The sequence below is a fragment of the Rhinoraja longicauda genome, chromosome 12 (assembly GCF_053455715.1).
Source record: "Rhinoraja longicauda isolate Sanriku21f chromosome 12, sRhiLon1.1, whole genome shotgun sequence".
NCBI classification, from domain to species: Eukaryota; Metazoa; Chordata; class Chondrichthyes; order Rajiformes; family Arhynchobatidae; genus Rhinoraja; species Rhinoraja longicauda.
The window spans coordinates 23,678,473-23,702,082 of NC_135964.1; the positions used below are offsets into that span (position 1 = coordinate 23,678,473).

Consider the following 23,610-nt stretch of genomic DNA (forward strand, 5'->3'; position numbering starts at 1 on the left):
AAATTAACCGACCCCGACACCATTTCACCCTGTCAAAATATAATCCTACTCCTTTCTGTCATTCTGTGTACTGGTCACCCTTTAATTGTGTTAATACTATTCTCCTTAATCACCTCAGCTCGTACCGAGGTCCACGTTCTCACCATTATTCTGAAATATTGGGCTGTTTTACAATCACATGCATTTTCAGACTCTTCCCCTTATTGAGAATTGACCCCCCCCCCCCTACACATAAATTATGCTTTGCTTTACCCCAAAAAAATAGCTTTACTGTAATGTAGCTTTATATATATATATATATATATATATACATATATATATATATGTACACACACGATCAAGACACTGTTAAAACTGTACATTCAATGTAAAGTTTCACTGTTAAAACTGTACTAGACAAGCGTTTACCTTCTTAGGAATTTACTGGGAATAACATGTCAGAGGGGGGATATGAATCACGTAGAGGGGAGATGAGTTTAACGCGACATCATGCTCCGCACGGACATTGTAGGCCGAACGCTCTGTTCCCGTCCTATACTATTCTATGTTCCTCATGGTCAGGCGGGCCTTGGTCGGCAATTCATTATCTCCTTACATAATGAGTGACAAGGAAGCCTATTAATATTAGGTAGCTTTTTGATCTAACCGATGGATAAATCCGGAGAATTAATACATGCCTTCTTGAAGTTATCAATATTGGTTTTATTCCTTGTTCTTTGTTTTGCCTTTGAGGCAACAATTCCTTTTTTGTTGGTTTTCCAAAATAACAAGACACCGCATTCGCACTCTTGAAATTAAAAATGACACAATTTCAAGATTGCTGTAGCAAGATAAAACCAGCAAGAAGTGCAGATCGACGAAGAGACATTTGTTTGGGGGGAAAAAACCACAAAACGCTGGGGTAACTCGGCCGGGTCAGGCAGCGTCGCTGGAGGACATGGATAGGCCACGTATCCATGTCCTCTAGAGATGCTGCCTGACCCGGCTGAGTTACTCGAACACTGTGTTTTCCTTATGAACCAGCATTTGCTGTACCTTGTGTCTCGACAATTTTGGAGAGATGGGTAATCTGAAAGGGTTAATCTATTTTTCCATGGACAAATGTAATCATATATATATTTAAAAAACAGCATTTTCAGAACTCCGTCCATGATTTTTTAAAGAAATCACACTGGCAACGGAGTTGTTACCTCTTTTAAAAAAAGACGAGGTGGGAGTTGGCATCGAGGCTGTCTCCTGGAACAGATGTCAGATTATTTCCATTCGTCTCTCTGGATCACCGCTGTAAAAACCAGACTACACATTCTCCCAGATGAAGACCACGAATCCGCCCAACAACAACGTCATTGTTCTTATTACTTTAGAATCCGCAGCGGCAGCTGCTTTCCCTAATCATGAAATCAACCTCTATATATAGAAAATTATCATTTACGAAAAACACAACAAGCTGATTTCAAACACAGACCCGAGACTCTGAGTGAACAGGGCCTATATTTCCGAGCAGTGTTTTTTTTTCACCCAGCCCCAACTGAACAATTAATCACACTAAATTACAGGGAATCTCTGTTACAGTACCGGGTGGGATCTTGGTTTGTGGCATTGCCCTCCGTACATTAAACCTATACTTTTCAAAATGCGCCAAGTACCCATTCCTTCCACAGTACTACGTGTAACCCTATGCAGCAGAAGCAAAAACAAAAAGAAAATGTGACGATGTTTCTGGTTCTCTTTCACTTATATCGCACGTGTTTCCAGTCACAGTGCAGAACATATCCGCACCATTGATAGACTATCCCTTGGGTATAGATCTCAAAACTACTGTATACGAGACAGGGTAATTGTTAGAAACTCATTCTGGGTTGCCATGGGGCTAAACATGTTAAAACTTGCTTTACATGTCTGACCGCAACACTTTGCGGGGAAATTATACCTGTTTCAATTATACGTCTATTTAAATATTAAAAAAGGTACAGTGCGAGATGTTTAAAAGCTGGTCCTAAATCTTCCCTGAGCGGCCGTAAAGCACAAAACACTCAAACCTAGGGCGGGTGTGATGATGGTATATGTAAGAATGTGCCCGAACTGGCTTCAAAAATTAATTGCATCCAATGCCTTAGGATTGCATAACCAAGGGCCTCTCTTCTTTATATAAGAATATTCCAATTATTTAAAATTAGTGCTACAAATCTGCTCGCGGACGATCCATAAAACCGCCCCCGTTTTACCCGTCTTCTGGTGCCCGTCACACCTGTACAATTAAAACAGAAAATGTTCATTCGCCACACGTGATTCACACGTCCTCCTTTGGAAAATCGTTTTAATCTTCTACTTTTCATAACACATCTGTTTAAAATGTGTCGTTAGGCAACAAGAAAATCCACAGTTGTCACAGTGGTCTGTTTTGCGTTCCAGCTATTTTTTTTCAGGAAAGGATTCCAATTGGTGTTCAAACAGCAGACAAATAATTTATTCCATGCACGTTTTGAGTGCTTTTTGTAAATAATTTGAATTGCATTTGAGCAATAAAAAGGTGCTGTGCAGTTATCAAGTTTTATATAGACTCAATTTTCTAATGTGTTTAAATTCAATGCATTGCCAAACGAGTGACCATCGCGCGCATGGGCATTCTGGGCGGTGCGTTCAAATAGTTGCAACTTAAAAACAGATATTTTTATTTGCGATTGGTAAAGCGATTGTCTTGAGCATCTCAAAAATTAACGACACCATTAGCGAAGTTCGGCGTCTGGACTTAATTCCATCTATCCCATAAAGTTAAGCCACTGCACACTCACTCACACACACACAGGTGTATACGTCTAGTATATAATATGCCAAAGATTAACAGAGTACGTTTTAAAAACGATAACGGTATAATGCGGTTCCTAAAATGTGCTATCTCAGTCAATCACCGCTAGAACACAACTCGATATTCACAGCGGAGGCACAGGCTGCCAGAATCCTCCAAAGAGCTCAGCGATCCGTGCCTTCTCGTCCCTTTTTTCACAAAGGTTTTTTTTTAAACGGCTCGCGATCTCAGGTTTCAGGGCTGGTCTCCCAGGGGAGGCAGGAGCGGAGTGCGCTTCAATCAAACCCTGACTTCTCCTCTGGGAGCCGAGCCTGAAATCTGATCTCGCCCACTTACTGCCTGCCTCATTCCACGCGTTTTCTTTGGGCGTAATAACCTTTTAGTTTATTGTAAACACAGTCGGGAGGGATGCTCGATCTTTTAACAGGATGCGTGGATGGCGAAATTGGCGTCTAGAGCATTTACTGCGCTTTCTGGCCGCTATGAAGTGGTAACATCCAAGGCCAACGAAAGTAAACATATAACCATAGTCTGATAATTAAATGGCTGCATGTATTCAGAAAGCCCCACAAGAGGCCACAGAGGCGAGCTGCTGCCGATGTGAAGGTAACGTGGACGCTCCGTGCAAAAGTGAGAACAGCTTCTGGGTGTGCGGTCGCCAACATTAAAACAAGGTTGCGCAAAGAGCTCTCAACACACACTCTTAATGCAAAGGGATCATTTCAACAAATTGTAGAAATTGTGAGTTATTTTCGCACCATAACTTATCTTCACCGATATCCACGGTGCAGAGAATATTGAATAGAACGCAATCAACTAAAACATGTTCAGCGTATGAGAAATTAAAATCCGCACTAAAGCTTTTCCAGGCGCCGATATTATCAGGTCTTAATTGGGGTTTTTTTTCCATTTAATAACCGAGAAGGAAATAAATACGGTGTTTTACATTTCCGCGTGTCCCCTTAACGTAGAATTACGATGTAACCAAAATAAACTGTTAATTTGGTAAGCCAATTGGACAGGTTAAGCAGGTCCAGGTTAATTAAGTCACAGTCATCGATCTGGTTTCAGAAATATTCGAAGAATGAAAGTCTCGCAATGAAGATTAGGACAATCCATACGACATTTTAAAATGAATGAATTGTTTTATTTTTTTTTAAAAATAAAGTCTGCGCCACACGATCACAAATTATGCGAACACACACAATTTCAATGATCTGGCTTGCAACCGATGCCAATCCAGTGGATGTGCATTGCTAAAAAATTCAATTACTGAATGTATTTGCTCTAAAAGTTAATGAAACAAACCAGAGCCTTTGTTATCCTGAGATCTCCACTAAATTTAAGTTGCTTTTAAATTCGGGGCGAGAACAATTGAACAAGTTTATATCTCCTGGCAACACGTGCCTGCATGAGGGGATGTTGTTATGCAAATAACAATCCACTAGTTAACATATGAAGGCAATATGTATTTTAAACTTTCTAACATTTACTGGTGACCAGCTTGCAGGAGAAATGTCAGACTGAAATATTTCACACCATTTCAATTCAGATCCAAACCTTTTTATCAATAGGGCAATATTTAACAAATTACTTTTTCTACAGGAGGTATTTGCATTAAAATGACTTAATTCACATTGTTCTGCTGTTGTCAGGTTATAGAATCCACAAAAAAATGCAGCATAATCCAAAGTGCAAAGAGCCAGTGTGCAGGTAGACCATATAATTCTGTAAATAACAAAATGTTATTCATTTTGCAAGGGAAATTCAGTGGAGGGGTATGCAGCTTATGTATGCGAGGGATTGAAGAGTTTACATCTGGAGTACCCTACTGCATACAGTAATGGACTGGAATAAATAGGCTGGAAGTTCAGCGGTTTATTAAGGCAACATCTGGAATGAGAGAGCATTGTCATATGAGAAAAGATAAGAAAGACGGTGCTTGTATCCATGGAGCTATGGCGATGGGACTTGCTTGTAAAGCATGATATCCTGAAGGATCTTGACAGAGTGGAAATGGAAATGATTTTCCTCTTGAGAAAGTATGTTGAGCTAGGAATCAGTCTTTAAAAGTGAGACATCGCCTACTTAATTCATTGTGACATAGGCCCAGAAACAGACCCTTTGGCCCACAGAGTTTGCGCTGACTATCAAGCACTCATTTGCACCAATCCTATAATACTCCAATTTAATTCTCCCAACATTTTTTTAGATTTAGAGATACAGCGCGGAAACAGGCCCTTCGGCCCACCAAGTCCGTGCCGCCCAGCGATCCCCACACATTAACACTATCTTACACACACTAGGGACAATTTTTACATTTTACCCAGTCAATTAACCTACAAACCTGTACGTCTTTGGAGTGTGGGAGGAAACCGAAGATCTCGGAGAAAACCCACGCAGGTCACGGGGAGAACGTACAAACTCCGTACAGACGGCGCCCGTAGTCAGGATCGAACCTGAGTCTTCGGCGCTGCATTCGCTGTAAGGCAGCAACTCTACCGCTGCGTCACCGTGCCGCCATTTGCATTAATTCCCACAACCTTCACCCACAAATATACACATCAGATTCTATCACTTACCAACACACAAGGTATCAATTAACTTACCAACCCACATATCATTTTGATGTGGAAGAAAACCTGAACATCTATAGGAATCCCACAATTATAGGGAAAATATGCAAACTCCATTTAGCCGCTGGAGGTCATGATTAAATCTAAGATGTGAGACATTATCTCTAAGATGGACATAAAAAGCTGGAGTAACTCAGCGAGTCAGACAGCATATCTGGGGAAAAGGAATAGGTAACTTTTCGGATCGAGACCCTTTTTCAGATCTAAAATGTCGCCTATTCATTGTCTCCAGAGATGCTGCCTTGTCTGTTGAGTTACTCCAGCTTTTTGTGTCTATCTTTGGTTTAAATCAGCATCTGCAGTTCCTTCCTAGACATTTTCTCTACTAGCTGTAGTACTGTACCACCCAATATTGAGATTATGCAATATTGTTTACTAACAGTCTTAAGTCTTTTGGAATGTACTTCCTCAAAAATTGGTGGAAACAGAGTCTTGAAATATTTTTAATGCAGGCATAGATAGGATCCTGATTTCCAAAGGGGTGAAAGAATACCACATTGATCAAACTGTGGAGATGAGGTTATAATCAAATCACTCAGTTTTACCAAGTGGCAAACTAAACCTATTAATTCATACGTTCAAGTGTAACAATGTAGTATTCATAAGTAAAACTTCTGTAAAAAAAAAAGCTTGCAACATTGTCACATCTTGGCATACGTTCTACATTTTTGTCTAATGTCATATATGATTGCAATAAGATTCTGCTACTTCTACCATCTAGAATCTTACATTATTTGGCCAGTTGGGAACAAAGAGATTGTTTTACGATAAAGAGCCATTTTCAAGTACCAAATCTTCATGGGTCTGAAATAGATTGTGTAAACACTGTACATTTATCCTCGACCATTAACCATTTAAAAGTGGTTCTAATGCTAGTTTCATTGTTACCAGCTTGAGGAGAACAGTGCAAAGTCAGTTACAAATGGACAAGATCAAATGTCCACAATATTAAGTTAATCTATTCTTTTAATTGTCCAAGCCAGATGCAGCAAGTTTCTGCCGAACAGATGAAGGTACAAACTTCACACATAATTATAAGAAAGGAGCTTGCAGATAAAAAAAACTTAATGTAGATCTAATCAACTATCGTAAGTCTCATTTGTGAAACCTGATTTAAAAATATTTATGTTCAATTTTAAAGTATATATGAGGGAGAATATTTTTAGCATGGTAATTTTTAAAACATTCAATAGATCACTAAGCATTAGTGGCCAACACAGTAAAATTGGGGAAAACACAAAGAAATACAATTCTGTTGTAAGAGGGAAAATCTAAAAAAGATTGCTGCTGCAGGAAATATGAAATTAATAATAGAAAGTTGTGGAAACATTGAGTTGGTCAAGTGGTGTTTGTAGAACGATAAATAGAATTAGGTTTTAGGTCTATGACCCTTGGTCAGATCTTTGGCCCGAAATGTGAACTCTGTTCAACTTTCACAAATGCTGTCTGACCCACTGTGTGTTTCCAGCATTTTTTGTTTTTAATTAGCTATTAAAATACAGGATGAAACTAGAAAAATAACAATGGAATTACAAATACAAAATCCATTTTACTTACAAGTTATGATTTTTATTTTGGCATCACATTCAGCTAGCAAACAGCCCATTGTATCCGTTACATCTAACGGTTGTGTCTTGTCACATCAGCTGTTCCAACATTAAGTATTTCTGACAACTGTTCTGATTAATAGTACTTCACCAACCCCTTATGCCATGGACATAAGCCAAATAATAGCATTATTGTTAAGTAATACTGATATTATACAAATAAGGAAAATTAATTGTAAACTGCACGTTTAAATCAGATTAACTATTGAGTTCAATTCATGAAATTTAACAGAACCTGGCCAAAACTTTACAGTTTATAAAACTTAAATGAAAAACTGATCTACCATTTAGCTCATCTTAATTTGCTTTAAAATTAAATATATAAGAGTAAGATCTCAAACATTAGAAAAATATGTTACAATGCAGTTGTATGAATGCTATGGCTATAAGGCCATTCACCATGGAGGTCTTAAAAAAAGACAATGGATTGTTTCTTTTCCCTGAACATTTAGATTTCAGTACATAAAATCTGATTGCATCATGTAGGGCAACATCATTCAATTTTTTTTGCACAACTGAGTACAACTTGGTGTTGAGCATTTACTTTCTTTCCTCTGGTCACCATTAATTAAATGCAATAAATCCACCCCGTGCTGTACCTGCCAATTTAAAATCAACCTAAGAACTAACCCGTGTAAAACTATCAGTATCTCAATGTGTGATGATCCCTTTATGCCTATCACTTTAATCCATTCTTGGCACACAACTTCTTTATTGATCACGCCTGTCTATGAGCCTGTCAGATAAAAATATAGATTCAGTGGTCTATGTACCAATGTGGAGGAGACAACCATATGGATGTTTCAAATAAGATGCAACAGATGCTTAAAGTTATCCTTCACTATTATTTTAGCTTAACAAAGAAGTTCAATATTGGATTCGGTCACAATGAATCCAACTGAACATTTTTTATCCTGATATCAACTCAAATTCTCATTTTGGATTGATCGCACAGTACATCTACTAACTTGCTTTTATATCTGCTGAATTATGCACGTGGACATCGGTGGCATGCCTGTTCTGATCTTGAATTAGAAAAAGTGACCTAAAATTTACAGTTTATATAATGGGATTGAAGCCTGGAGAAACCAGGGCAGAAGGAGGAGGAAGAGAGAAGTCCAGAAATCCCCCTACAAAATCACTCATTAACTGTGCAAATACACAAAATAAATAATAATCATGGCCAAAAAGGATCGCATATTACCCTTTACAGAGCCCTGATGGCAATTATTTTCATATGCTTGATTTTGCTATCCCTCTCAAGTAACAACTGCAAGAGTTCACTTGTCGCTCGCCATCTGAAGATGTGTCGCAGATGGGTTTTAGAGGGGTGATATCTGAAAGGAAACATCCAACCAAAGGAACTGCAGATGCTGGTTTACGTAATGCTGGAGTAAATCAGTGGGTTAGGCAGCATCTCTGGAGAAAATGGGTAGGTGGTGTTTCGGTCCTGGACCCTTCTTCAGTCTGATTGTAGTCGGGAGGAGAGTTTTTTAATGTTATATCCTGTGAACTGATTAAAGATGTTTAACCATAATCACGGGCCATGGTCAAAGGTAAAGCAAAAGGTTTGTTGGCTACTCTGCATGGTTTATGCAGGTTTGTGTCAAAGATTATTTAGGAAAGATTAGAATAATGACATTTACGTACAGATCCTCCCCCAGTAATTATCTTCAATGATATTCAGTGAACAAAGGTGTATTTCAGGTTCATCTCTTCTTGGTATATATTGCATGGGCTTAAATGGTGACATTTTCCAGGTTGCACAGTCAAAGAAAACGGATTTACTTTCCCTGAGGATGTCATATTTATGTTCTAGGGGACTTTCTTTTATCTGACTACTTCCTACTTGTGCTCCCCGGAATATCCGTGGTAATGTATCTCTCGATTCCAACCCTCTTCACATAGATTTTTTTCCTGCTCAGTTAGGATTGTGGACTCTGGCCAGTTGGTGTTGTATGTTGTCATAATATATATTACACATATATCAGGAGTGCACGTATATCGCGTTTCTATCTAAGTAGTCTATTTTAACATAGCTAAAGACGTTCCCGATTTGAAACAGCCTCAGTACATGGTTACATATGGTCGGAAGAAGGTCCCAACCCAAAACGTCGACTCTCCACGCCCCCCCCCCCCCCCCCCCAGAGTGTAACTCAATGAGAAATTATAGCGATCACTATGTGATAAAAGACGCGTGCTAACTAAATGTGCAATGACACAGAAAATAAGATATCGTCGACAATTTTATCCGAATAAAACATCTTTTTGTTCATGTAAAAGATTCCGGTGAACCTCCGATTTAGGTAACGAGAGTTCCATGAAAGCGGAAATACTTCTGAATGGAGATCGGCAGCACTGAGGTGTTTGTAGTTTATGTCGAACAGCGCAGCGGGACTCTGTTTAATGACTATTGACCAAGGGTCCCATACAGACTGACACGAAAAGCTTTATAACCTTGGTGGCGAAATAAAATTGACAAACCCGTGGAAGTCGCAAATGTTAGAGATTCTGACATTTCCAAACACACGTTTGCAAATGGATATATTCCCGGATTCTTGACAGGTGAAGCGGGCTAAGTATACTAATAAGTAAATACGTTTGTCTTTTTTTAAAGTATATTCCGACCATCCAGATGCGCAGAGCGTGTTAAGAGAAATCAGCAATAGTCGGCGCTTCTACCTCAATCAATTCTTTTCATTCGGTGGTTTCATTCATTTCAGTATTACAAAAAGTTCAAGAGAAAGGTTGAAGGATAGTGAAAACACCATAGCAGGGGTTTGGTGAATTGCACAATAGTAATTTTGCATATGCACGTGTACTTGCGCTGAAAGCTTCAAGTATGTTCCATGGTGTTAATCCGGTGATACGCGCGGGAGGGCGAAAATACCTACATTAGCGCAAACGCTTGCTGAACTACGCCCACAGCAAGACATTCCCAACCAAACTTTATATTCCTCATCCGCTCGGAGGGATGCGGTTCATTTAAAAGAAAAGACAAGACGCATCTCAGAGTCCAGTTTACTTCCCCTCAGCATTTCCCCCTGCGATTCCAGTCCCTACTCCCCGGGCTTCCAGGGAGCCGACCACTGTTGTCTAGACCGATCGATCATTTAGACAGAGACGTACAATATGGCCAAAGCCTTCAATCAGGCAGAACTGGCAGCTACCACACGGGTACATGTCACCTTTCAGGTAACCAGCTCGCAGTTGAACAACCTTCAACACTGCATCTCGCACTCACATTCCCCCAAGCTGCTCAAATGACCCCAAACACGTAGAAGGGGAGTCGGTGCGTTGTTTATATATTACTCTACAACGCAAACACTTGATAACGTTAAAGGTGCTTTTGCAATAACCTGGAAGACACAGTTCTGTCAATATATATCACTACGCTGCACCCACAAGGTCTTTCACTGGCACTCTTCTCTTTTGGTAGTCTCGTACCATAAGCAGTTTATTGGTAAAATATGCATAAATATGGAACTGCTCTACGTTAAACGATGTTGCCCGTCCTTCCTCACCGAAAAACTCTTACATTTTCTACTCGAGATGTATATAAAATCACCATGTTTCCGTTATCTTCAGCCCGTGTTAATTTTGGAATAAAGATAACAAATGCGTAAAGAGGTTTAAAAAGCATTTGGTTAAACCCTCAGAGCGGAATTCAGAGGTTTATCATAGCTATCGCTGTGTGGGGGAAGGGGTGATTTTGCACGGTTCGGCTTTGCACGAATATCCTTTGCGGTAGAGAGACCTGCGTTCCTTTGTACAACACAGGCAGAGCGAAACAGTATTTGCAAAAGCGCGAGTTCCTCTGCAGACGACGACCAGCGTATTTCACAATGCGCCTTTGCACTTAAAAAAGGTCAAATTGATGTTTGCAAGTCCGCTGATCTTAGCAGACCGATGTTGTTTGGTGAAGCCGAATGGATCAGATTGTGAACCGAATCGCAAAGTTGCGATCGGACCCACACTGACTGCTAATCCGAGTCTCGAAACTTATCCTCAATATTAGCTAGAGGTACGTTTTCGAGCGAGACGGGGGGGGGGGGGTATTTACACGTCTACTTTTACTGAAACGAAAAAAAGTGACTGAGTATCGCACGTTCTGGAGCGATGTGCAGCCAGCCTCCGCTTTCCGACAGTCATCGGCGCGGTCCCACAGCGATTTTAGAGATTAGAAAAGCCCCGTCCTTATCCATTCGGTTCACATAACCCTTTCTTACCTGGTTCCAAACACTCCACGTAATATAACTAGACCAGTACTCCGACGTCGACCTCTTGGTTTTCTCCGCTACATCCACGTGTCTTTACTTCTTTTATCTGCGCATATGAAATGCGAGAGAAGCAAGCTTATCACCCCACAAGTCCGGATATCCAGCAGAGGGGGGAAAATGCGCTCTTAAAAAAGGAGAGAGAAAAACCATCAAGGAAAAAGGCCTTTCCCCCTAAGCCCCCCCCTGACTGCCGCCGATCGGTGCGTTGTCTGGACGCCGCGGCTGCTCGATCCAGTTTCGTCTGCTAAGGTTTCAGTGTAAATGTTCGCTGCACAGGTGGAGATCGGCCCCGATCCTCTGGCACGGAACTGTTCGCAGCGCCATGTTGCCTCCTCACTGTACACACATCGGCCAAACCATCCGGTCTATCGCCTCACACGCTCACTTCGTCGCCCCTCATCCCCCAACTTGTCGAACCTCAGGCTTGTGGGAGGAGAGAGGGAGAGAGAGAGAGAGTGGGGAGGGAGGTGGAGGAGGAGGAGGGGGTGGGGTGGGCGCAGCAGTACTGAAGTGAAGAGCCCTCCGGCAGATCACTGGCGCAGACGTGGTTCGGCTACCACAGTGTGAGCCGATTTTTTTTAAATTTCCGATCCAGCCCGAACGTGTAGCTCCGCTCCGGGACTGAAAAAACCCCACTCTACCCATAAGGCCAGTCGTTAACTTCAATTACCATAAACATCAAGGTTCAGCTTGTAACCCCAGTGCCAGAATCTCTCCCGCACCAGCAACATTGCGAGCTGTACACGCCGCACAGCGCTGGTTAATTAAAATATATTTCATATAACTGGCACACTGCAAAGCAACTGACGCCTGTATCATCCTAGCACAAGCTGCAATCGCGCAAGATATAAATGGGAAGACTGTTAAAAGTTTCTGTCTTGCGGACCATTCGAATCTCGGCTGTGGTCTGTGTGAAAACCAGACTAACATTTCCACATTTTATATCATAGATTCCCAAACTGGCAAATAGTGATAGTTTTTAATATAGAGAAGGAGGTGCCATATTTATATTTACCGCTGACTATCGTCACTGACGAGAAATTCTATGCTGAGTTATTAACATTACCTATTAACTATACGTAAACATCTGAAACAGTCACATTTAGGCACATTCATTCGGATACTTAATCGGCACGGATAAAGTTGTAACATTCCATGTCGGCTACATTCAAAACACACGTTGGGCAAATCATGAGCCAGTTCCTTCTTAAATGTGTCTAAAAACTGGGATCAACTCAAGTGGTGTTGCGCGAGATTGCTGCCTCGCATCACCAGAGACCCGGGTTCGATCCTGACTACGGATGGTGAATGTACGGAGTTTGTACGTTCTCTCTGTGACCACGTGGGTTTTCTCCGGGAGCTCCGGTTTCCTTCCATACTCCAAAGACGTACAAGCCTTGAAGGCGAATTGGCTTCGGTAAAATTGTAAATTGTCCTCAGTGTGTAGGATAGTGCTAATGTACCACCAGATCGCTGGTCTGCGCAGACTCGATTGGCTGAAGGGCCTGTTTCCGCGCTGTGTCTCTAAAGTCTCAGAATCTAAAACTTATTTCACGCTAATTTTTGTTACGTTAATTCAAGTACATAAAGTTATGAACGGCATAGACGGTCGGAACTTTGTTTTTCCCCCAGGGAGGAAATGTCAAGGGCTTGAGGGCAAAGCTTTAAGGTGAGAGGGGCAAATTCTAAAGGAGATCGGCGGGACAAGGTTTTTTTTTTACACAGAGACGCGTTGCCAGGGGTGGTGGTGGGGGCAGATACGGTAGTGGCATTTTAGAGGCTTTTAGATAAAACACATGGATATGCATGGAATGGAGGGATATGGATCACGTGGAGGCAGAGGAGATTAGTTCAACGGCGTTATGTATAGAACGGACATTGTGGGCCGAATAGCCTGTACTGTTCTATGTACAGTTACAGTTTCCAAATATTTCATAGATATAAGGAGAACCTTTTCGTTATGAATAAGTTCCGAGAAAAATAAAACGTTGCAAGCCACTCTATTGTGTTCATTTGACATTTTGCAGCAGTCCAAATAGTTGACATAGTTTTCATCGCTTCTTCAGAATACAAACGGAACTGCATTGGTAATAGGTGCAGGTACTAATGATTAAACGTGTCACGACAACTGTGGTGCTCAAACTGACTCGGTTGTCTCCACAAACTCTTCCCTTGCCCGTCCCCAAGGAGTTGACCAAAAGGTCAGGCCGCTTTGCGCACGTACCGCGCGGGAAAGCTTCCTTCCACCTTCGGACATTCCCATTCACGCACAAGGGAGCACCTACATTTTAAAAAATGACATGTATACCCACGCTGTCACGTAACCACGGGTCCTACAGAGAATTGTACACTCATTTCTTCCCACGTTTTCCCGCAGCCAACACATTCCCGACCTGTCATACCTAGACACAATCTGTCACTCAGTCACACAAACACACACTTCTCACGCTCCCGCAGCCGGACAAATAACTGTTCCGTCCCTGGCACTACTTTACTCCGGCAATCTCATCCATAGTCTTCAAATAAGCGCTTACTCGTCCGTGCACACCCCGTATACCCTCTCACCATCGTGGTCTCACATTTTCAGAATTGCACGCGCGTTATTCCTCAACTCACATGCATACTTCCTCCATCTCACGCCTATAGATCACATCCTCCCGCTTCGCCTCTCTCGTTTTTCCTCAAACTCGCAGTCCCCTACACACACGTACGTAGTCCCAGTTTTCCTCATTTCTCCCTCACACCCATGCTCGCAGTTTCCCTAATATATCTCTCCCCCTTCATACATGCACGCACAGTCCCAGTTTCCCTAATCTCTCATACCCCCCTCTCATACCCCTCTCTCTCATACCCCTCTCTCTCATACGCCTGCCTCTCTCTCTCTCTCTCTCTCTCTCTCTCTCTCTCTCTCTCTCTCTCTCTCTCTCTCTCTCTCTCTCTCTCTCTCTCCCTCCCTCCCTCCCTCTCTCTCTCTCTCTCTCTCCCTCCCTCCCTCCCTCCCTCCCACACACACACACACACACACAGTCTCAATGTCCCTAATCTCTCTCTCTCTCTCATATACATACAATCCCAGATTCCCTAATCTCTCTCACACACACACACACAAACAAACACATACCTCGTTTCCATCTTTTTTTTCTCCCTCCCTCCCTAAAACACACAAGGTCCGTTTCACTAATCTCCCATACACACATACACCGTTTCCCCATTCTCACTCCCCCCCCCTTTCCTCCCAATTTCTCTCTCTCCCTCCCTCCCTCCTAAAACACAAAGTCAGTCCTATTCCCTAATTTATCCATCTCACACACACAGTCCTTGTTTCTCTTATTTCTCGCTCCCTCTCCCTCCCTAAAACACAAACGGTCCTAGTTTTCCTCATCTCTCTCTCACACACCGTTTCTCTCCCCCCCCCCAACAATTCTCCTAACCTCTCCCTCTCTCTCTCTCACCTCATACACACACACAGTCCCCGTTTCCCCATCTCTCTCCCTCCCTAAAACACACAGTCCCAGATTCCCCAATGTATAAGGGTCACCCATTCCTTCTCTCCAGAGATGCCGCCTGTCCCGCTGAGTTACTCCAGCTTTTTGTGTCTATCCCCAATTCATCTCTCGCTCCCACACACTCAAACACACGCACACGTCCCCGTTCCTCTTACTACTCTCTCCTTCATATACACACGGTGCCCGTTTCCCTCACTGTACCAGTCACGCACACATTATCGCAATCACCCAAAGGCCTCCTTCCACACTTTCACTACTCACTCATTTGCACACAATAACTCAAGCCCCCCACCCCCCTCTCCTTCCCTCTCAGTTTCAGACTTCGCTACCCTTTTGACACACTCGGTGCAACAACCTCCGTTGCAACCACACAGATTCGCATTCCCCTTCGTCACACATTACTCCCCCGCAATCGCATTCAGTCACGTATAATCAGCCACACGCACTCGTGCACCAGTGGCCCCGCACCAACAGTTCACAGCAGCAGCTGCCTCACGGCTACGACGCGTTCGCAGAACCAGTTTGTGTTTCTCTGAACCCGAGCGGAAACAGGGCGCTCCGAGGCTGACTGGACTCCTGTTAAGGACTGTTTTTGACACCATCTCAAGGAAGCTCGACTGTTAGTCAAAAAGAGCACACCGCTCTTCCCACGACTTTCTCCAGAAATAACCTTATTGCGACATCATTCTATTTCAATGCGAGGCAACAAAAGAACCAGGGACTGGGGCTTATTTTAAATGAGAATAGTTTCAGAATACAATACAGGGATAATAACTTTGAAAGATGAATCGATCTGGACGTCCAAACGCACGATGCAATTTGGGCAAGAGTTACAGACCTTTTTTAAATATATTCGCATCTAGTCTCTTTTATAATGACAGAGAAAAACGTTTGATTTTTAAAAATACGTTGGCCGTAATTTATATGCCAAAGATAGTCTCTCTATATCCCATCAAGTGATCCACGCGGCGGATCATACTCTCTTTTTTTGAACCATTAACCCTGGCACAAAATGAAGATTAGATTCTTAATGCCAAGAATACACACGGCGAAAGGAGGGTGGAGGGGCGTTTAACGACCCCTCCCCCCTCAAGGGAGAGAGGTTGTTACCACTAAAAAGATTAGTCACAATAGAAGATCTGGCCGTTTGTGCTCTCTGCATTGTTTAATGCAACAACCATGCATGCCCTGGTTGGAGGTGTGCTTTCACACCAATTTGTGTCAGCGTATTGCGACTGCATGGTGTTTTACTTTGGTCGAGTATTTCGAGGTCTGCACACTTTGGCCTCTTTAAATCATTGGCAGCCTTGGGCTGCGAACTTATTTGAATACGTAGCGTGCTTACTAATGTGCCAGAATTTCCATCGGTGTTACAGACATCCATTAGTATCGCCCTGATTCCAAGCAGAGACAGCGGGGAGGTTGCGACAATTCACTTTAGAGAACACATCTGCTCGAGTCTGTTTCACATCCTAATTCAGGGAACCGCGACCTTCTCTCGGAAGGAGCGGCCGATACAATTAGAACTAACGTCAGCTGATTTCTGTAATTCCCCCAAAGGAAACGTTTGTTCAAGAGGCAACAACCCGGTTCGCTGGTTTGTTATCTGTTGTTACAGAAGTGTCATCAGTTACGATTGTTTCTACATTCTTTGTTCCACATTTTACTTTTCGGTGAAAATAAAGCAGTGGATGCGATCGATATATAAATTCGGCGTTCATTGTGAGATTGGTGTAATTTGATATACGGTTTAGGTTTTTAAATATTCAAAGGGATTACATCCCTCTTTTTCATTGATTTCAACACGATAACTAGGGAGACCAGCGCGAAGTGCGCCACCTGTCTCGCTGCTAACGTTGCGCTCCACCACAAAACCAGTACAGCGACTTCACAAGACAAAGATGGCGAAAGCTCCCATCCCCCACTCTTTAGAGCCACTTCCTCGACCCGACCGCTTCACCGTAATATGTACAGCGCCAATCTCAAGCTTATTACCAAGACTGCAACGCCTCGAAATAGACACAGGAAACATGAAAAAGGAAGGCATTAGAAAGGGTGGGCACAACAACAAGCTGCACAGTTTAAACGTGCAAAAAAAAACTGGAATCATCTCCACGCTGTCGGACAACGTACAGCTTTCTCAAATGATTTCATTCTTTTCTAACTTGTCCTCATGAACAAAGAACGTCAAATGTACCTAAAAATTCGCCCGATGAGCGGCGGGAAGGGCGAGACACGACAAAGTATCGATATCTGCTTACAATACAAAGCAGAACAGAAGTCTAGCAATGACTAAACTCCGACCATAAACCTATCTACACAGTAAAAACAACATTTTAAAGGAACGTTATTTACTTCATAAACTACCGGAGCATGAAGAGCCACCGTCCATTTAGAGAATTGACTGCTCATAAACACACGCACCTCTCCACCAATTTCGACATTCACGTTTCCTGCATCGTAATTCGAAGTTGCATAAACACTCATTTGTGACCAGACAGGCACAGGCTTTTCTGCGTGAGTCTGACATCGTTGCTAAGTTAACTCAAAGGTTTCAGACAAAAAAAATAAAAAAATTAGGAGGTTATTGCGATTTTGAAAGAACCTCATTCGGCACTGTTGTTATGATCCTATTACGAAAACTTTTTTTTAAAAAATTAACTGAAAAGACAATTGTACTGCATGCATACAATCTTGCCAAGCACCAATCTGCCCATTTGATATAGTATAATTAAATATTACTCGCCGACTTTTAAAATGCAAGCCGTCAAAGAGCACACATTAACACGTTGACACGCGTACAATTCATTTACACATGTCAGACACCAAACACATTGCAATATTTTATATTAAGAGATAAATTGTGATAATTTAGTACGATGTATTTGGGACAAAGTGGAATTTGTTTATATAATTTGAAAAAAGGAAATAGAAAATGTATTTCTACTTAATACTGTAGTCTGGAGAAGTGTCCCAACCATCCCCTGTCCACACCCTCCACAGATGCTGCCTGCCCCGCTGAGTTCTTCCAGCACTTTGGGTTTTGCTCCCGATCCCAGCAATTGCGGTTTCTTGTGTACCCATAATACCCCTCCCTACTGGAGAGGAGTAATGGATGCGATTACTGAAACACCAGTGTAAAATCGATGTTATACTTCAGAATTTGACAAGGAACAAATTCCACGTTGGAGGTGAAACAACAGAATGCAAAGATCTAAAAGTCAATACTCTGCAAAGTCCAAAGAAGAGTTCAAAGGTTCTCACTTTTGGGCACAGTGAGTGAACAGATGAATAGCAAAGACTGGCTTCGGCCTTTAAATAGTCTGGTCAAATATTGTCCAGTATTTCTACATGAACAACATAATGTGTGAGGTTCCATAAATCTATCAAAAGTCATGGAACTCAACCTCAAGCAAATATCAATGCTTGAAAAGAGAGATAACATTACAAAAGACCTAAATCTGTGATACAACTTTCACAACCTCAATACATGCTAAACTGCGTTACAGCCAATCAATTACTTTCTGAGCTGCAGTGTAGAAACGGTAAATGATAAATACTACAAATTTGTTAGAGGTTCATTGCATCTCGTATAGCAGCAGATCAGGAGCACCACAGATGACATAATTGACTGCAGAAAATGCAGGATATAGTAAATGAAGAACAATTGAGTTTATATCAGACCTATGGCACAGGAGTTATAAAGATCATCTCTTGAGTAGATTAAATAAGACAATACATTGTTTCTTCCACTGCATACAGTCCAAAAACTTGTGGGGATTGACTTGCATTTAAAATAAAATTGAATTATTTTCCATTAAAATCCTGAAATGTTTAGATGGCACTTTGGAATCACAGGTCACTGCTTTCAGGAACCCACTACCACAGTTACTCACCTCCTTCTTCCCACACATACACACACACCAACCTGGCACACACACTATACCAAATTTCTCTAAAATAACCAACTATTCAGTTCCATTAACCAAATTGCCTCCCTAACTCCTTTTTCAAACGGAGAGCTATTAAAGAGACAAAACAGCCTGCTTTGTTAGCCTTTTGTATCTTTAATAGCTCAAAGAAGTGGAACCCACTCATCAAGGCTAGAAGAAAACTACCATCGTTTTAACTTTTTGTTAAAGGGGGATAGGCAAAGCTAGCATATTAACAGGGAAAAATACATGAAAATATCACTAGAGGTGCATTTTAACTTGTCAGGGCCAACCAACATGGTTTCTGGCAAAAGCACATTTTTGTTACAAATCTTAATATTTGGAGGAGTTACCAGATTGGTGGGTTTGGCCGATGCAAACGTGTTGACATTCTGGTTTTCAGAAAACTTTTCATAAACAACCTCATGAGAAGATTCTTTACAGAGGAGACTCATGATGCAGTGGTGCTAGACACAAAATGCTGGAGTAACTCAACGGGACAGGCAGCATCCCTGGAGAGAAGGAATGGGTGACGTTTCGGGTCGAGACCCTTCTTCAGACTGAAGATCGGTCTGAAGAAGGGTCTCGACTGAAAAGTCACCCATTCCTTCTCTTCAGAGGTGCTGCTTGTCTCCAGTTACTCCAGCATTTTGTGTCTATCTTCAACTGATTTAAACCAGCATCTGCAGTTCTCTCCATTGAACTAATGCTAAACATCTGAGGATGAGGGTGCTAATCATCTGAGGATAACTAACAATTGGCCGAATCTCTGCAGGCTGATAGTTATGTGGAATGGACGAGTTTGCTCGGAAACTGGTTAACAATGATGTCCCATGGAGATTAGAATTAAGACTTAGCTATTTTTATATTTGTTAATAATTTTGACATATATTTCAGGAGATGCTCCATCATACAGGCCACTGAACCATCAAAATAACCATTCTCCATTACTAACTATCCATACACATTACAGGACATAGAACAAAAAAATAGTAGTGAAAGAATGAGATTTGAAATTCGATAAGATGTGACTGTAGCTACAGTGCATTCAGAAAGTATTCAGACCCCTTCACCTTTTCCACATTTTGTTACGTTACAGCCTTATTTTAAAATGGATTAAATTCTTTTTTTTAATCATCAATCTATACACAGTACCCCATAATAAAAAAAGTGAAAACAGGTGTTTAGAAATGTTTGCAAAGTAATTAAAAATAAATAAATGAAATATCACATTTACATAAGTATTCAGACCCTTTACTCAGTACTTTGTTGAGTAAGAAAACAACTGCAGATGCTGGTACAAATCGAAGGTATTTATTCACAAAATGATGGAGTAACTCAGCAGGTCAGGCAGCATCTCAGGAGAGAAGGAATGGGTGACGTTTCGGGTCGAGACCCTTTTTCAGACTGATGTCAGGGGGGGCGGGACAAAGGAAGGATATAGGTGGAGACAAGATGACAGTGGGAGATCTGCGAAGGGGGAGGGGAAGAGAGGGACAGAGGAACTATCTAAAGTTGGAGAAGTCAATGTTCATACCGCTGGGCTGCAAGCTGCCCAGGCAAAATATGAGGTGCTGTTCCTCCAATTTCCTGTGGGCTTCACTATGGCACTGGAGGAGGCCCATGACAGAAAGGTCAGACTGGGAGTGGGAGGGGGCGTTGAAGTGCTCAGCCACCGGGAGATCAGGTTGATTAAGGCGGACTGAGCGAAGGTGTTGAGCGAAGCGATCGGCGAGCCTGCGTTTGGTTTCACTGATGTAAGGAAGTTGACATCTAGAGCAGAGGATGCAATAGATAAGGTTGGAATAGGTGCAGGTGAACCTATTTCACCTGGAAAGACTGTTTGGGTCCTTGGATGGAGTTGAGGGGGGAGTACTTTGTTGACGTACCTTTGGCAGCAATAAAGGCTCAAGTCTTCTTGGGTATGACGCTACAAGCTTGGCACACCTGTATTTCGGTAATTTCTGCCATTCTTCTCTGTAGATCCTCTCAAGCTCTATAAGAAAATAACTGCAGATGCTGGTACAAATCGATTTATTCACAAAATGCTGGAGTAACTCAGCAGGTCAGGCAGCATCTCGGGAGAGAAGGAATGGGTGACGTTTCGGGTCGAGACCCTTCTTCAGACTGAAGCTCTCAAGCTCTGTCAGGTTGGATGGGAACCGTCGATGCACAGCTATTTTCAGGTCCCTCCAGAGATGTTCGATCTGGTTCAAGTCCGGACTCTGGCTGGGCCACTCAAGGACATTCACAGACTTGTCATGAAGCCACTCCTGCATTGTCTTGGGTTGTTATCCTGTTGGAAGGTGAATATCCACCCCAGACTGAGGTCCAGAACACTCTGGAGCAGGTTTTCATCAAGGATCTCTCTGTACTTTGCTCCGTTCATCTTTTCCTCAATCCTGACGAGTCTCCCAGTTCCTGACGCTGACAAACATCCCCACAGCATGATGCTGCCACCACCATGCTTCACCGTGGGTATGGTATTGGCCAGGTGATGAGCGGTGCCGCTTGGCATTCAGGCCAAAGAGTTCAATCTTGGTTTCATCAGACCAGAGAATCTTGTTTCTCATGGTCTGAGAGTCCATTAGGTGCCTTTGGGCCAACTCCAAGTGAGCTGTCATGTGCCTTTTACTGAGGAGTGGCTTCCGTCTGGCCTCTACCATAAAGGCCTGATTGGTGGAGTGCTGCAGATATAGTTGTCTTTCTGGAAGGTTCTCCCATCTGCACAGAGGAACTCTGGAGCTCTGTCAGCGTGACCATCGGGTTCTTGGTCACCTCCCTGACCAAGGCCCTTCTCCACCGATTGTTCAGTTTAGCCAGCTCTATGAAGAGTCCTGGTGGTTCCAAAGTTCTTCCATTTAAGAATGACGGAGACCACTGTGCTCTTCGGGGCCTGCGATGCTGCAGAAATTGTTTTATACCCTTCCCCAGATCTGTGTCTCGACACAATCTCAACACAATTTAATTTACCACTGGTGGACTCCAATTAAGTTGTAGAAACATCTCAAGGATAATCAATGGAAACAGGATGAACCCAAGCTCAATTTTGAGTGTCATAGCAAAGGGTCTGAATACTTATGTAAATGTGATATTTCAGTTATTTCTTTTTAATTACTTTGCAAAAATTTCTAAACACCTGTTTTTGCTTCTTCATTCTGGGGTATTGTGTGCAGATTGATGATTAAAAAAAAAGAATTTAATCCATTTGAAAATAAGACAGTAACGTAACAAAATGTATAAAAAGTAAAGGGGTCTGAATACTTTCTGAATGCACTGTATAGCAAACAGGGCTTTTGTTTGCCCCTGCTGATCCCTTGATAGAATAATGTTATCATTTAGTAATTGGTCTGGGGTCATTAGTGAGAACTTTAGACTGGACTACTTAGCCATCTGTTCATTTATTATTTTTAATTTTACTATTTAGTCTTTCTTTTCTTTTCCAAAGTGTTGTAAATATCTATCTCATAAATATTGAATGAAATTTATTCAGTCCAGTTTTTTAATGCCTGCTTGTAGGAGGTCCATGATTATTCAAACATTTTGATTTGTGTTTCTGCAAACTATCATGTGCTCATAATAAATTCTAGGCTTCTATAAACAAATTGCTCGAGAAACTCAGCAGGCAAGGCAAGGTCTGTGGAGGAAAATGGACAGACAGGTTTCAGGACACAACACTTCAGTTTTGAAGGGTCCCGACCCAAAACAACTTATGTCCATTTCCCTCCACAGATGTTGCTTGGTTACTGAGTTCATCCTGCATTTTGTTTTTACTCAAGATTTCAGTATCTATAGTCTCCTGTGGCCCTAAGCCTCTATAGTTATTTTCATGAGTTCAATGGTGACTGTCACTTCAGTAATTATTTTGAACAATTTCAATTATGGAATTAAACAGTCCCATAACAATTTTTATGACAGTATTGTACAAGCCAGTAAATTTAACAATAGCATATGTTAGTGCTAGAAATGTAAAATAAAAACACAAAATGCTTTGATGCTCATTAGGTCAGACAGGATCCATGAGGAGAAAATCTGAGGAACAGAATCAATGTTTCAGATCAATGGTTCAAGGAAAAGCATTTGACTCTCCTTTACTAGTTGTGGCAAAGAATATATGAGCAAGAGGATTATGCCAGTAACATATACACTAGTTCGATGCTACATTAAGAAATACATACAAACATGGTAACCACATTACAGGAAAGATATGATTGCATTTGAAAGGTTGCAGTAAAAATTGAGAGAGTTGCCAAGACTGAAAAATTGTAAGCCTGGAGTATATTTTTGGTAAGGTAATGTTGTTCTCCTTGGCATTGTATAGCTGATGGGAGATTTAGCAGAGGAGCATAGATTTGAAGTTGAATTATAGAGGCATGAAGATATATTTTGTCACACAGGTGGTGATAGGACTTTGGAACTCATTTCCTGCAAGGACGATAGAGGCAGACATTTTCAGCCCATTTAAACAGCATTTGGGTGTATATTTGTGTTATGAACTACAGGGCTATGAAACCTTTGCTAGGAGGAGGATTGGACTTTTAAGCTCTTATTAACAAACATGGCCATGATCGACTCACTCTGCATCATAAATATGCTTCAATTCCTGAACAGAGGACAAGAGTTACATTGGAAAGACCAAAGCCAATATTCTTGATCCCCATGCCAAAATGTATTCCCTGGTCATTCCTCTTCATGGTCTTGAAACAGTTGAACCAGGCTTTTGGCAACCCCAATGTCCTACTTAATCTTAAGTGGAGCTTCTGGTGTAGAATCCTTCAGATCACCATGACCCCCTAGTCCCACCTCTGTAACATTGCCTATCCTATCATAAATTCAATAGTCT

The 23,610-nt window shown here is 41.9% G+C and overlaps 1 protein-coding gene across 8 annotated transcripts in view; it reads right to left on the reverse strand.

Annotated features, from left to right (window-relative positions):
* Window positions 1–23,610, reverse strand: part of bcor (BCL6 corepressor) — a 279,901-nt gene that overhangs the window by 102,032 nt on the left and 154,259 nt on the right. The window contains exon 1 of one of the 8 annotated variants that reach the window (XM_078409194.1): window positions 17,191–17,272. The exons of 6 other annotated variants lie outside the window; for them this stretch is intronic. In XM_078409194.1, the coding sequence (XP_078265320.1) occupies window positions 17,191–17,247 (57 nt within the window). In that variant the 5' untranslated portion in view covers window positions 17,248–17,272. Of the gene's footprint in view, window positions 1–11,278; window positions 11,731–17,190; window positions 17,273–23,610 lie in introns of those variants that run through there. One more of the 8 variants, XM_078409196.1, reaches the window with a different exon arrangement.